The 15,573-nt window shown below is 36.2% G+C and overlaps 1 protein-coding gene across 1 annotated transcript; it reads right to left on the reverse strand.

The window, feature by feature from the left end:
* Positions 1 to 313: 313 nt before the first annotated feature.
* LOC103521883 (SOX domain-containing protein dichaete) lies at positions 314 to 2,330 on the reverse strand. Its single transcript, XM_008486990.3, has 2 exons — positions 2,286 to 2,330; positions 314 to 2,009 (listed from the first exon to the last, which is right to left on the reverse strand). The coding sequence occupies exons 1-2, from the start codon at positions 2,328 to 2,330 to the stop codon at positions 1,290 to 1,292; spliced, it is 765 nt and encodes a 254-aa protein (XP_008485212.1). The 3' UTR covers positions 314 to 1,289.
* Positions 2,331 to 15,573: the final 13,243 nt, after the last annotated feature.

A 15,573-nucleotide genomic window follows, 5' to 3' on the forward strand; every position in this document is an offset into this window, starting at 1 on the left:
AATAGATGGGAAAGAAATACTTTTGAAATTAGATAAAAATACATTTGGGTTAAATTTTATATAAATTGTAGATATTTATTTTTCTTTTTTGAAATAATAAAATCAATCACAATATCTCTTAAAATATTTTTTTTCTTTTACTCATGCACAGTAATTTTAATAATAATGTATGTAGGTATTTGGAATGTCCAACATCAGTAATGATAATCGAACAACTTTTAACATGAATAATTGGCATATCAATCAGCTTATACAATGTTATTATAATTAGTATTGTCCTACATATATAGTAATAATGAGAACATACATTCAAATGCTCTTATTAACCTTGGATATTATTAAGTTAGATAATCAGCGACCAACTTGGACAATTTTTTACTTCGGAAACTAGATCGTAGATCGTTAGCCAAGATACAAACTAGAAAGATTGGTTTAACATAATCTGCATTGCTGTTTCGTTGTATTGGCTTTTACAGAATAAAACTACATACATACCTACGTAATAAAATGAGCTTTTTCTACTCTTATATCGTGAAAATATTTGAGATACAAGATCGACGTTCTTTGACTAAGTCTTTAAAATGATGAACAACAAAAAATAATTAAGTAAGATTGAAAAGGAGAAAAATAACATTTACTGAGATCAAACGAACAATTTTAACAAACATAATAAAAAGTATTTTCAAAAGTAAAGAATAATAATTAGTTGTAAGTGTACAATTGTACATAGGTAAATAATAATTTATTTTGTTGGAACCCGCAATTCTGTAAAGCGTGGAGGTAGCAAGAACCTCCTTTTGCTTGAGATCTTTCATCAGGTGGTGTCGAAACAAGAGTCCCTAAATTAAGTGGATGAGAGATATTGAAAATTACTGTAAAAGCAACAGCCGGAAAAGATGTCCAAAGTTGCGACCAACTTTAAGATTGATATCTCCAAATTAACAAGAGCTGAACAAATAAATTCAAAATCTCTTCATTCACTAGAAATATGAATTCGAAAAAAAGCACTAAACAATGGCACATAATAAAATATTTTAAAACAAATTACAACAATTGAAAAAAAGAAAATAACTATAAACTACCTAGATTTTATTTACAAATAAACCACAGCTTGATTAAGTTGTCACAAGTTTTCATTCAAGGATGAGTTCTAAATTTCCAATACTACTGCTTCATAATCAGTCATTGTCATTATTAAGAACTTGAATAATTCTCAAAACTTACCCTCAAAAGAAAACTTGAGACATTGAAAGAAACAAAAATATACTAGATTTGTTTGTGTCAAATATTTAGTAAATGACTGGCACTGGCCTCCTCAGTTGATCTAACTCTAGGGCGGACTGGTTGTTGGACTGAGATTGGGACTCACCGGGACTCGAACTGGGACTCAGTTGTTCTGACTTGAGGCCGTACAGAAACTGTGATGGATGGGAGCTAGCGGCGGTGGGGTGTTGAAACAAGGCGGACAAGTGACTGGGGGGTGGCGTTGAGAAGGTTTTGGTTTGTGCTGACGTGACTGAGGGGTAGAGAGAGGAGTAGAAACTACTTACAACTGCGGCAGCGGCATTGGAGGATTTGGTATCTGCCTGAGATGTTTGACCTTGAACGAGTTTGGAAAAGTTCATGGCGTCAAATGGAGATCCGAAGTAATGGGGCATGTTCATGGGGGGATAGGCAGCACTTAGACTATCCAGGGGATGAGGATGGGAACCACCTCCATGATTGGCAAAGTACGGCGGCAGAGGAAAGCTGGGGAATGCATTGGACGCACTGGTAGGAGCAGGGGCGCCTTGGTTTGGGGATTTGTTGTTGGGAATACTTTGGCCAGGGGTCTTTGGTTTTCTTCTGGGACGGTACTTGTAGTCGGGGTGTTCCTTCATGTGCATAGCTCTCAATCTCTTGGCTTCATCGATGAAAGGTCGCTTCTCCATTTCGGTCAACAGTTTCCATTCGGCTCCCAGACGTTTGGATATTTCCGCGATGGTGGGGATCGAACTCGGGACTATATCCTAAGAGTAGTTCCTATATGTACATATATGATCTTATACTATCTACATAGGTATCCAGGCACAGGCACTTCTAATATAATTACATATAACAAGTTTGTACCTATGTATCTATCTACCTATGTACTATGTAGAAGCTGTTTATTTACGAGAGTGTAATATATGTTTTTTATTAAAAATAACATCAGTTAAATTTTTAATATGAAAATAAAATTCCAAGATCACAAGATTCTCAACGAGGAACCGGTTGTGTGTACCGCCTTGTTATTCATCCCACACATCGAGGGGAGCGGTCAAATCGGTCACTGTAACCACAGCGGCCATGATGGTTCTGTAGACCGCTGACCGGTAGTACCAGGTTTGCAGATGATTCTGTGTTATGAAGCGGGGTCAAGATCTCTGTGTATTTTTGTAGTGGACTGGGGAAATGGCAACTTTGCAACTTGTTTGTCCCTAAGTCTTTTTGTTCTTAAATGAAATAATTGTTCCCATTTTATAGGTATTGATTGTATGGTCTCGGAACAGATTTCCGTCTTGTTATGTCTCCTATTATTCCGTACTTAGGAGTTGACTTGATTCGCCCATTTATTTATTCGTCATGTCGAACTTCATACTTCAGTGAAGTACCTACGAGTATCTGTAGCGAGGTGGTGCGGAGGTTGCAAGTTCGAATCTCCAGCAAGGAAGGGAATTGTCTGCTTTCAAGAGGTTGTTACTGGTATGTACCAAATGTACATATTTACAATTTGTTTGAACCGTTGGGCTATTAGGGAGAAAAATCTAAATCAAATCTCACACTCGAAGATCTGTTTTTGTCCTCGTTTGAAACTTCAATGTGAAATTCAAATCCGTATGGTTGCTTATAGAAAAGTATTTCCAATAGATCCATTGGTGGCTATTGAAGTATTTCCTATTCATAGCTAAATACCTATAGTAGCTTGCATGGTCTACTGGATATTATCTCTGTACCTAAAGAGAATAAAGGTGGACTATTACTTGGAAAGTGTCATGTAGATCAAATGCTGAGAAGAAAAGAGCCTTTGTGATTGCAAAATTGAATGAAACAGCCAGCCTAGACAGTAGGGCTCCTGAATTTATTTTTTGTCCCCAACACAAAGGAACGGTTTCTTAAAAAAAAAAACTGGTGGGATAATGGTCTTCATAGATTTCATGCTTTGGTGAACCAAGACCATAGGTCTGTGCCAAAATTTAATCATGCATAATGGATATACCTATGAATATGTACATACTCCATTACTTGAAGAATCGATAGTTGGAGAATGGACATAGCTCATTCCTTATTCTTATATTCTTTCTAACCTTTGGAAAAGAGAGTATGAAAAAAATTTCATTTATATAAATTAGTTTTCTCTATGGTTTTAAGTAGGTACTATTGTACTAAGTAGGTATATCGGTCTCGTAAAATGGGGAAAATGCTTACATAGTTAATTCAAATTAGATACTAAATTAATTTTTGCTTTGTACTAAATTAATTTTTTGTTACGTTTAAAAAGAAAACATCACCAAAATGTTCGGATGGGTTCACGAAATATACTGAAAGTAAAAACATTGTCAACTTACATTACTTAGTATTAGGTATTTTGTTTATTAATTACAATGATAGAGATATAAAATTACCTATGGTACATACAGGGTGTTTAGAAATATGTGTGCTAAACTTCACGAATCTACGAAATGAATTGATTACCTGATCATTCAGTAAAATTCATGTATAACATCTTGTCTGATCCAGTATACTGTATCAATGGGCAGCTCGTCTATTAAAAGATTGTTTCTCTCTTGTAACCAAATGTCCAATACAAATGACACAAATCCACTATCGACACACAACTTCTGAGTGAGGCAGTGGGGAACTCATCAGCAAGCTTGAAAACTGACCAAGACTGTGCGACTAATTCATTCAGATTTAATTAAGAATACCTGATACTAATAGCCCTACTTACATGACTTATATAGGCCTAGCAGGGGCGTAGTTCAATTTGTCAGTTGGGGTGCCAAAGCACTCTCAGTGGAGTATGAACATAACTCGAGATGAGACAATTTGATCATTAGTGCGACCGATGCGACGCGACAGAATAATGAGATCCTTTTTTTAAGATGAATGTTTCACCGCCGTTTTCATTTATTTCGTAGCAATGAAACAACTGCTACATTAGACTCATGTGGTCTTTGTCGTAGCGTGCCCATCCCGTATTATGCCTCTCATCAGTTCGGGGAGAAGAGACATAATACTTCCCAATTAGGTGTTGGGTCAACACGAGAACACCAGAAAGTAACCCGTTGAAATATTTGCAATTGCAATCGAAAAATGAGTGCAATTTTTGTCGATGGTGGGGATCGAACTCGGGACTATATCCTAAGAGTAGTTCCTATATGTACATATATGATCTTATACTATCTACATAGGTATCCAGGCACAGGCACTTCTAATATATTTACATATAACAAGTTTGTACCTACATATGTATCTATCTACCTATGTACTATGTAGAAGCTGTTTATTTACGAGAGTGTAATATATGTTTTTTATTAAAAATAACATCAGTTAAATTTTTAATATGAAAATAAAATTCCAAGATCACAAGATTCTCAACGAGGAACCGGTTGTGTGTACCGCCTTGTTATTCATCCCACACATCGAGGGGAGCGGTCAAATCGGTCACTGTAACCACAGCGGCCATGATGGTTCTGTAGACCGCTGACCGGTAGTACCAGGTTTGCAGATGATTCTGTGTTATGAAGCGGGGTCAAGATCTCTGTGTATTTTTGTAGTGGACTGGGGAAATGGCAACTTTGCAACTTGTTTGTCCCTAAGTCTTTTTGTTCTTAAATGAAATAATTGTTCCCATTTTATAGGTATTGATTGTATGGTCTCGGAACAGATTTCCGTCTTGTTATGTCTCCTATTATTCTCTTTTTAATTTAAAATTATCTTCTTCGCTTGATGATAATATTTTACAATGAAATTCCTTTACATTGTCATAGCTCTCATACACAATCATCTCTAATGCCGGGATAATGGTAAGAGATATTCCGAGGGATATATTTCTTGTATTGTATTATCAGACCAAGGGGCTACTTGAAATCATCTGTAGCGAGGTGGTGCGGAGGTTGCAAGTTCGAATCTCCAGCAAGGAAGGGAATTGTCTGCTTTCAAGAGGTTGTTACTGGTATGTACCAAATGTACATATTTACAGTTTGTTTGAACCGTTGGGCTATTAGGGAGGAAAATCTAAATCAAATCTCACACTCGAAGATCTGTTTTTGTCCTCGTTTGAAACTTCAATGTGAAATTCAAATCCGTATGGTTGCTTATAGAAAAGTATTTCCAATAGATCCATTGGTGGCTATTGAAGTATTTCCTATTCATAGCTAAATACCTATAGTAGCTTGCATGGTCTACTGGATATTATCTCTGTACCTAAAGAGAATAAAGGTGGACTATTACTTGGAAAGTGTCATGTAGATCAAATGCTGAGAAGAAAAGAGCCTTTGTGATTGCAAAATTGAATGAAACAGCCAGCCTAGACAGTAGGGCTCCTGAATTTATTTTTTGTCCCCAACACAAAGGAACGGTTTCTTAAAAAAAAAAACTGGTGGGATAATGGTCTTCATAGATTTCATGCTTTGGTGAACCAAGACCATAGGTCTGTGCCAAAATTTAATCATGCATAATGGATATACCTATGAATATGTACATACTCCATTACTTGAAGAATCGATAGTTGGAGAATGGACATAGCTCATTCCTTATTCTTATATTCTTTCTAACCTTTGGAAAAGAGAGTATGAAAAAAATTTCATGTAATATATGTTTTTTATTAAAAATAACATCAGTTAAATTTTTAATATGAAAATAAAATTCCAAGATCACAAGATTCTCAACGAGGAACCGGTTGTGTGTACCGCCTTGTTATTCATCCCACACATCGAGGGGAGCGGTCAAATCGGTCACTGTAACCACAGCGGCCATGATGGTTCTGTAGACCGCTGACCGGTAGTACCAGGTTTGCAGATGATTCTGTGTTATGAAGCGGGGTCAAGATCTCTGTGTATTTTTGTAGTGGACTGGGGAAATGGCAACTTTGCAACTTGTTTGTCCCTAAGTCTTTTTGTTCTTAAATGAAATAATTGTTCCCATTTTATAGGTATTGATTGTATGGTCTCGGAACAGATTTCCGTCTTGTTATGTCTCCTATTATTCTCTTTTTAATTTAAAATTATCTTCTTCGCTTGATGATAATATTTTACAATGAAATTCCTTTACATTGTCATAGCTCTCATACACAATCATCTCTAATGCCGGGATAATGGTAAGAGATATTCCGAGGGATATATTTCTTGTATTGTATTATCAGACCAAGGGGCTACTTGAAATCGACAAAAAAACGTCCTCTTTATCTCTTGCCCACAATAATCCATTAGATGTTGCCCTCTTATCTCATGACAATGTATTGTTCCCTGATTAAGCTAGTTTATTACGTATCATAGTTATGAAAACCCCCGTCCTTATAACTGAAATTGCTTTTTAATGTGATGTTTTTTTGTGAGATCTGGTGTACTTTTTTATGCATGATGTACACATAAGCAAGCAGAAGCAACCAAGGTGTAGGTAGGAAATCAGCATTTTGCGTTCTAGAAAATTATCATAAAATATCAGTTTTCTCTACTAAGCATCAGGGGAAAATCTGTTGGGTTTATGTTTATGCTTATCCATCTACATATTAGATCAATGTCGTCAAAAGTTAAAACCTATACATATCTTTATTTTATTAAGTAATTTATGATATCATAATATCCTCAAAAGCAAAGGCCTAAAAAGCCAACATCACACAAATATCCACCGAAGTTTAAAATCATGCACATACCATCTTTAACTACAACACATTTCAAGTTTCCTTTTGGCCTAAATGATTCGGTTCTGGGTCTTTTAATTTAATAAAAAAAAGAGCCCTCCAATTTTCACACGTAATAAAGAAAAAAGTCGAAAAACCGGCAAGTTATATTTCACTCTGGTAAACATTCTAGAGGCTACTTGAATAACAGGAGAGTTCAAGAAGAGAGGGGGGATTCGAACCCCGAGCCTTTGTTTGAAATTACACCGGGGAGATATATCATGAGAAAACACCACAAATCCCACGCCTTAAGTGAGTCGAAAAAACACGAAAAACGAAGAATTTTTCCTTTAAAATTTTTTCAAGATGCCTACACCACGCTGACCGCTTTAAGGAAAGTTTTCAAATAGGTGGTGTATTTCAAGTACCTTGCACCCTACCCTACCTGGTTGCTTTAATTTTTTTGCTTACAGGTCGTTGAGCTTTAAGTATAATTTATTTAACTCGAAGTAGCCACCTTACTGGGTTGGAGTACCTTAAGTCTACCTACTTAATATGTATGTACTTGACAGAGTCACAACTCACAGACCTGTTTGAAATTCCGTGCGAATATTTACCTGCAAGCACTGCAGAGTGCAGAATAACTTCCCTGTACAAGTAGGTAGGTACATGTGTACATTTTATTTAACTACCATAGGTGGATGTGCAATAAGTACAGATTTATATTGAGTTTAGAAAATATGTAGGTAGCTTTTGACTTTTGAAGTTGGTGAAACTATTGCTGTGATATGTAAACGTGAGTAAGGATGCAGTTTCAAGAAAACTAAAACTGCAAATTTCCCACGATAATATTTTATTATTTTAATCATAGGAGCAAATCAAATTGACATTCTAATGAAAATGCCAGGAGCAGCTCTCAGTCTTAAATCTCAAGCCTGTTTCTCTGAAATCTTAACTTTATCTTTGTGACAACGAGAAGAATAAGGAAAGAAACAAAACTCAATAGAGAGACAAGAACATGAACAACAAAAGAGAGATAATAAAAACAAACTTAATTATCGACAACAATGGGAGGAAGCGGAATACAAAAGGGGCTGAAACAAAGGCAGAAATATGAGGACGACTCAGAAAAAGTAATATGTGAAAGCTCTAAGCTCCCAGCCCCATTGTACAAGTTTTACTGAAAGCTTCCTCCATTGTCTTCCATTTTGTTTAAAACAAAGGATGCCTCACATCTTGCAGCACAAGCGCATGGCACAATTTTTTCCTCCTTCATTCTCGTGATGATGTAAGAATGTCTTGTACTCCTTATGGAAAGTGTATTAAGACGACCAAGTTACCAGGGAAAATGTCAACGAGTTTATTTCAAGAGCCATATTTAATTTCACAAGTACACTACTCATACGGATTTTATACTTCTCTAATATTAGTTAACTTTATTAGCACGTTCGATGGTCATAGCATGGAGTAGGTAGTCGAATAGACCACCAGTCGAATAGAATTCAAACAGTACCATCATCTTGGTATCCTATTGGATCTAGAGGTTTTCCACCTGAGACTCCTTAATCCTTCACAGGATTTTCCAGATCAAATTAAATTAACGAAATTTTGTGGAATGAAATTTCGATTGACATCCATAGTATCACATTCAACAGTTTCAGCACAGATTTGATCCTTAATTCTTCATGCCAAGGAATCCAGGGATACATAAGTTTGGTATTTTCAATTATTGTTCAATTCATAGCTGCCGTTTTTCCTGCCTTATTTTCGAGTTCTTTAATTGTCAAGATATCTATGATTTGATCTCGTTGTGTATGTGCAGCTATTATAGTGATTTCAACAAAGAATACGAACGTTTTTGATTTTCGGGCCCGACAATGTGAACAATATTATCATTGTCATCAACTCATTTTTATATACGTATGTACATCCGCGCCTTTCATTTTATGAAAGTCTTTTTCTAATTTGCCTAATGGCGCGCCAGGAATATCGCGCTGTTTATTATTCCCTCTACTTCATTTTCTTTCTCCCATCCTGTCCTCGATCTCTCCTCGTTTTCGGGACGATGGGACCTGGAACATCGTTGTTATTGTTACAGTTCCCTCTAACGAACTTTTTCCTTACTTTCTGGTGTTCTCGTGTTGACCCAGAACCTACATGGGAAGTATTATAACTCTCGCAATATGTTTATCTTATTTTTGTTTTATGTCGTCTATTGTTGTGGAAATACTGAGGGAAAACAAGCTCGTTGTCACAATGTGAACAATATTATCATTGTCATCAACTCATTTTTATATACATATGTACATCCACGCCTTTCATTTTATGAAAGTCTTTTTCTAATTTGCCTAATGGCGCGCCAGGAATATCGCGCTGTTTATTATTCCCTCTACTTCATTTTTAGTGTCTTTTTGAATTCATTAGGCTGAAAGCCGTCTTTTTTTTATAACTCTCGCAATATGTTTATCTTATTTTTGTTTTATGTCGTCTGTTGTGGAAATACTGAGGGAAAACAAGCTCGTTGTGTTTCCTTATTGGGTTGTAGGATAAGGTGTACTAGACACGTACGGCCTTTAAGGAGTGCTTGTCTGACTTCCCTTCTTCCAGAAACTAAATTCGAATAATTCTAAGTATCTGGTCTAAAGGAATAAGTAGCTATACAACAAACATTCAGAACAAGCTAGCAAATCATATTCTGGGGTGGGGAGAGGAGGGGTTCGTCTTTAGAAAAGTCCATTTGCCTTCTATAGGTGTCAGTAGTATGTTTTTTTTTGGTTTTTTTTGTTTTTTTTTTTTTTTTTTTTTTTTTTTTTTTTTTTTTTTTTTTATTCCAGAAACTAAATTCGAATAATTCTAAAGTACCTGGTCTAAAGGAATAAGTAGCAAAGTAGCTATACAACAAACATTCAGAACAAGCTGGCAAATCATATTCTGGGGAGGGGAGAGGAGGGGTTCGTCTTTAGAAAAGTCCATTTGCCTTCTATAGGTGTCAGTAGTATGTAGTCGTTTAAAGTCATTAGAAAGCTGGTACTCCGCATAATAATGAAAGTTGTAGTGATTATGTAGACATGTACTTACTAGCTTACTATTGTTTGGAGAACACAAGTCGAACTAAGTGCCGTGATGCAAACGGAAAAGAGAATTTCTATAATACATTTAGCACATGAAGCACTTAAAGCTAACTGACCTATCCAAACCCAAGTCCGTAAGTAAATTAGAAACCTGAAAGGATTAAAAAAGATACTAAATGACCCTAGTTTCAACCTTTACCTAGTCGTTTAAAGTCATTAGAAAGCTGGTACGCCGCATAATAATGAAAGTTGTAATGATTATGTAGACATGTACTTACTATTGTTTGGAGAACACAAGTCGAACTAGTGCCGAGATGCAAACGGAAAAGAGAATTTCTATAATACATTTAGCACATGAAGCACTTAAAGCTAATTGACCTATCCAAACCCAAGTCCGTAAGTAAATTAGAAACCTGAAAGGATTAAAAAAGATACTAAATGACCCTAGTTTCAACCTTTACCCCGTTCATACCCACAGAGGTCTCTAAGGTCCCATGAGATCAAAGATCACAGATAAGCAAAATATTTGTATTACCTATATCTATGCATTTTCATTGAAACTTTGAAATCGAATACCTCTTCACCTTTCAGGTTAGTAGAGGCAATTATTATTCAGATTATTATCATACTCATGGACAAGTGAAATGGGATACCTGTCGTTGATATTATTCTGTAGAAGAATGTGTTTATTTCTTTATTTGTAACATTTTTGAATCTCTGGAATGACATGTTTCCTTTGAGTAAGTAAAGTAAGACAGCACATAGCTTGTCAAAAAAAATAATCATTTTATCAAGGAGCGCGGTAGCGCTCCGCCCCGCCAACTCAAGAAAGTTTGACGGTCTTTGATACAGCAACTTTTTAATGGAAGGTACCTATTGTAAAGTATCTTGTAAATCATTTTATCTAGGAGCGCTCCGCCCCGCCAACTCAAGAAAGTTTGACGGTCTTTGATACAGCAACTTTTTAATGGAAGGTACCTATTGTAAAGTATCTTGTCACAATGTACCCACTACCTACTAGTTTCATATTGCTCAGTCAAGTCTAAAAAGATCTTTTACAGTTTACATCAGTTGCCAGTTTACCCCTACAGTAGAATTAGAAAGTCATTTACAGCATAGAATACCTTCTTGTAAAAATCCTTACTTATATCTCGAACTTTTTACGGCCATTAAGGCGAAGTTATACGATATTATGCACAATATGCACATAGTTGCAGCATTTGACATTTTAGGAGAGTAAAAAAACATTGTATCAATAGGAAATGATGATTATTTATTCATATCACCCAATTATAAACATTTTATACAATTTGACCAGAAGAGGGGAGAGAGTGGGGGCTAACAACAATACATTACATTTTGTGTTCAAATCAGATAATGAAATCAAAGTAATACAAGGACACTTGAATGAAAACACAATAATACCTACTAGATCCTGATTATTATACCCTCAATAATGTGATACAGAATACCCTATTGTCCTGTAATTTGACTACAATGCAGTGACAATCTGGATACGGGTCTCCAGTAGTTACTGGACTTTTTAATCCAATTTTTTGATTTCCTGTTTCTTTCTGGAAATCTTTTCTCATAGGTCATGACAAGGGCCAAGAATTTGATTTGTTACTACAGGATTTGTTACTACAGGAAGAACAACAAATGAAACATTATCTCAACAAGTTGTTACTTTGCTGTCATATGGATTTGTTAAATTTTTAGCCTACACAATTACCCATAAGAAACTGGATAAGGTTTTCGCCAGACAAGGGGAAATCGGGCTTGATACTCAATTGAGACAAGCAAGAAGTTTGAATCCTCACTGACTTGAAAGTTAGATAACTACACACATAATTATGTAACAATCGAGCTCTAGGGAAAAAGTTAGGTAATGGGACAAAATCACCAAAGATCTCTGTGTTCTTTGTACCACAGAATACACACAATCATAATACAATTATCACAAGAGAGGCAAATTATCGTACACAAAGGGAATGAATGAACTTCTTAGAACCGCACGTTAGCTCAACAAGACAGAAAATATTAGTGCGACCGATGCGACGCGACAGAATAATGAGATCCTTTTTTTAAGATGAGTGTTTCACTGCCGTTTTCATTTCGTAGCAATGAAACAACTGCTACATGTGGTCTTTGTCGTAGCGTGCCCATCCCGTATTATGCCTCTCATCAGATGGGCGAGAAGAGACACATGGAGGTGTTAAAGGAGTGAGAGGAGGAGGAGGAGGAGGAGGAACAAACGGGGGAAGTGAAGTGCTGATTTTAACTTGCTGCTGCAGCAGCAGCAGCACAGCAACAGCCGTATGTACTAAAATCTTGAAGACATTTTAGCTGATAATTTCGTGTTCTAAAAATATGTTTGTAAATGTGGAATTTTAACTCGCAGCAGCAGCAGCAGCCATATGTACGGAAAACTTGGAGACATTTTAGTTGATAATTTCGTGTTCGAAAAATATGTTTGTAAATGTGAAAAGTGAAAATCTCTAGACTCTAGAAGAACATATCTCCCACCTTTCCTCCTCCTCCTCTCTACTCTCTAGGTATCCTCTGTCTACAGAATCTCTCACTCTCCCTCTCGTCCTCCTTCCCTCGCTCTAACTGTCTGACATAAAATCCGTTGTTTTGTTTGTTCAGAGAACTGGGATGATTGAGTGTGAAAAGCATCTGGAGAATTGTAGACGACGATGTTCTTTTTATGTCACCCCAGTTTTACTTTTTTTAGCGCGCGGAAAAACACATCTCCTATTGTGTCGGGAGAGAATATAATGCCAAGTAAAGACAGGAAAAGCTTTTCTTTTCTTGTTCTTCATCTTAAAACTAATATTGTCTGGTAATATTCTGTAACAAGGTTGCAGCTCATCAACGGTCCGTCCATTTGCATTGCCCTCTTACCTCTGGAGATGCCAATCACGAATCATATTATAACCCATTTTTCCGATTACACAGAAGATCCTACGTTTTCTCAGTGCATTCTTATTCCTACACACTGTGATATGAAAAACATAATCTTTCATTTTCTCTCCCTGAAGGACGTTCGAATTACATGCACCTACATTACCAGAGTGGATTTTTTTCGTGATAAAAGAAATATGTGTCATTCTGGATTCATACATCAACTGTACACCTTGTCAGAGTGATGTAATAATAACATAATATGAAGAATTTCAACAACGAGAAGGAGTATGCATTACGAATGTGAATCACAATAAAAATACATTGTGATAAATGCTTCAGCACTTTTCCAGACGTTTCTTGTGAAAGAATAATGTTGTATCTTGTTGTGTTGGATTTGAGCTTGAAATCTCGAACTTTTTACAGCCATTAAGGCGAAGTTATACGATATTATGCACATAGTTGCAGCATTTGACATTTTAGGAGAGTAAAAAAACATTGTATCAATAGGATTGGTGGAAATGATGATTATTTATTCATATCACCCAATTATAAACATTTTATACAATTTGACCAGAAGAGGGGAGAGAGTGGGGGCTAACAACAATGCATTACATTTTGTGTTCAAATCAGATAATGAAAATCAAAGTAATACAAGGACACTTGAATGAAAACACAATAATACCTACTAGATCCTGATTATTATACCCTCAATAATGTGATACAGAATACCCTATTGTCCTGTAATTTGACTACAATGCAGTGACAATCTGGATACGGGTCTCCAGTAGTTACTGGACTTTTTAATCCAATTTTTTGATTTCCTGTTTCTTTCTGGAAATCTTTTCTCATAGGTCATGACAAGGGCCAAGAATTTGATTTGTTACTACAGGATTTGTTACTACAGGAAGAACAACAAATGAAACATTATCTCAACAAGTTGTTACTTTGCTGTCATATGGATTTGTTAAATTTTTAGCCTACACAATTACCCATAAGAAACTGGATAAGGTTTTCGCCAGACAAGGGGAAATCGGGCTTGATACTCAATTGAGACAAGCAAGAAGTTTGAATCCTCACTGACTTGAAAGTTAGATAACTACACACATAATTATGTAACAATCGAGCTCTAGGGAAAAAGTTAGGTAATGGGACAAAATCACCAAAGATCTCTGTGTTCTTTGTACCACAGAATACACACAATCATAATACAATTATCACAAGAGAGGCAAATTATCGTACACAAAGGGAATGAATGAACTTCTTAGAACCGCACGTTAGCTCAACAAGACAGAAAATGAGAGTCATTCTACTCGCAAATATGATAGGATAGAACTTTTGTTTTACAACACAACAGACGGTACAACAAACACAGAAAGGCTCTGTGTTGAGGGGGAAGAGTTATTTCTTGTGCGAAATTTTTGAATTTAATTTTATTCAAAAGGAAAAATAATTAATACTTGAGATGAGATAATAGAAAACCTGTTTTGTCTTCTGTTGTGAAGTGAATTATAGCACAACGCTTGCTGTATGAGAACTTAAGGAGTGTACGGTAGCACTAAAGCTAATATACTTAAGCAAAGTAATAGCAAATCCTACTTACCTATTTGTCTGAATTTAAGAAGTTTACTAGGTAATATTGGTAAGAGGCTAGACTAGACCTTTGACGAGTAAACATTTAAATTCCAACGGAGACATGTATTTTCAGCCCGTGACTTAAGATTTGTCTGAATTTAGGTTTACTAGGTAATATTGGTAAGAGGCTAGACTAGACCTTTGACGAGTAAACATTTAAATTCCAACGGAGACATGTATTTTCAGCCCGTCCTTCCTTTATTATTACGATAGTATTCGCTTCGGTGTCGTCTGTCTGTCGGTCTGTCACCATAGAAGGACTTATCCAAACCTGGTCGACCTATATATCAAATTAAAGGTCGGAGGTGTTAAAGGAGTGAGAGGAGGAGGAGGAACAAACGGGGGAAGTGAAGTGCTGATTTTAACTTGCTGCTGCAGCAGCACAGCAACAGCCGTATGTACTGAAAACTTGAAGACATTTTAGCTGATAATTTCGTGTTCTAAAAATATGTTTGTAAATGTGGAATTTCAACTCGCAGCAGCAGCCGTATGTACGGAAAACTTGGAGACATTTTAGCTGATAATTTCGAGTTCGAAAAATATGTTTGTAAATGTGAAAAGTGAAAATCTCTAGACTCTAGAGGAACATATCTCCCACCTTTCCTCCTCCTCCTCCTCCTCCTCTTCCTCCTCTCTACTCTCTAGGTATCCTCTGTCTACAGAATCTCTCACTCTCCCTCTCGTCCTCCTTCCCTTGCTCTAACTGTCTGACATAAAATCCGTTGTTTTGTTTGTTCAGAGAACTGGGATGATTGAGTGTGAAAAGCATCTGGAGAATTGTAGAAGAAAGGACCGAGGGAATCATTGGCTACAGGCTGCCAGTCTGGGACGTCCTCTGAAAATGGGTACCTGAGGACAAGAATTAAGGATGAGAATAAATCAAGAAAAAAAAAAGCTAATTTACCATGTGTAGAGAGGAAGAAAAGCAGAAGTATAAAATCCGTATGAGTAGTGTACTTGTGAAATTAAATATGGCTCTTGAAATAAACTCGTTGACATTTTCCCTGGGTTTGTAGTTTGTATGGATCTGAAAAAATTTAATCATCGGGAGAAAAATACAAAAATATCATACACAAAATAAGTTCTCTCAATTCCATC

Source organism: Diaphorina citri, unplaced genomic scaffold (genome assembly GCF_000475195.1).
Source record: "Diaphorina citri unplaced genomic scaffold, Diaci psyllid genome assembly version 1.1 scaffold77, whole genome shotgun sequence".
Lineage (NCBI taxonomy): Eukaryota > Metazoa > Arthropoda > Insecta > Hemiptera > Psyllidae > Diaphorina > Diaphorina citri.

Bases quoted from the DNA above. Each gene is read 5' to 3' on its own strand.
- LOC103521883 (XM_008486990.3), bottom strand. From the start codon at position 2,330: ATGGCCGCTGTGGTTACAGTGACCGATTTGACCGCTCCCCTCGAT. The intron at 2,010-2,285 runs GTGTGGGATGAA...AACTACTCTTAG, and splicing joins ATTTGACCGCTCCCCTCGAT to GATATAGTCCCGAGTTCGAT.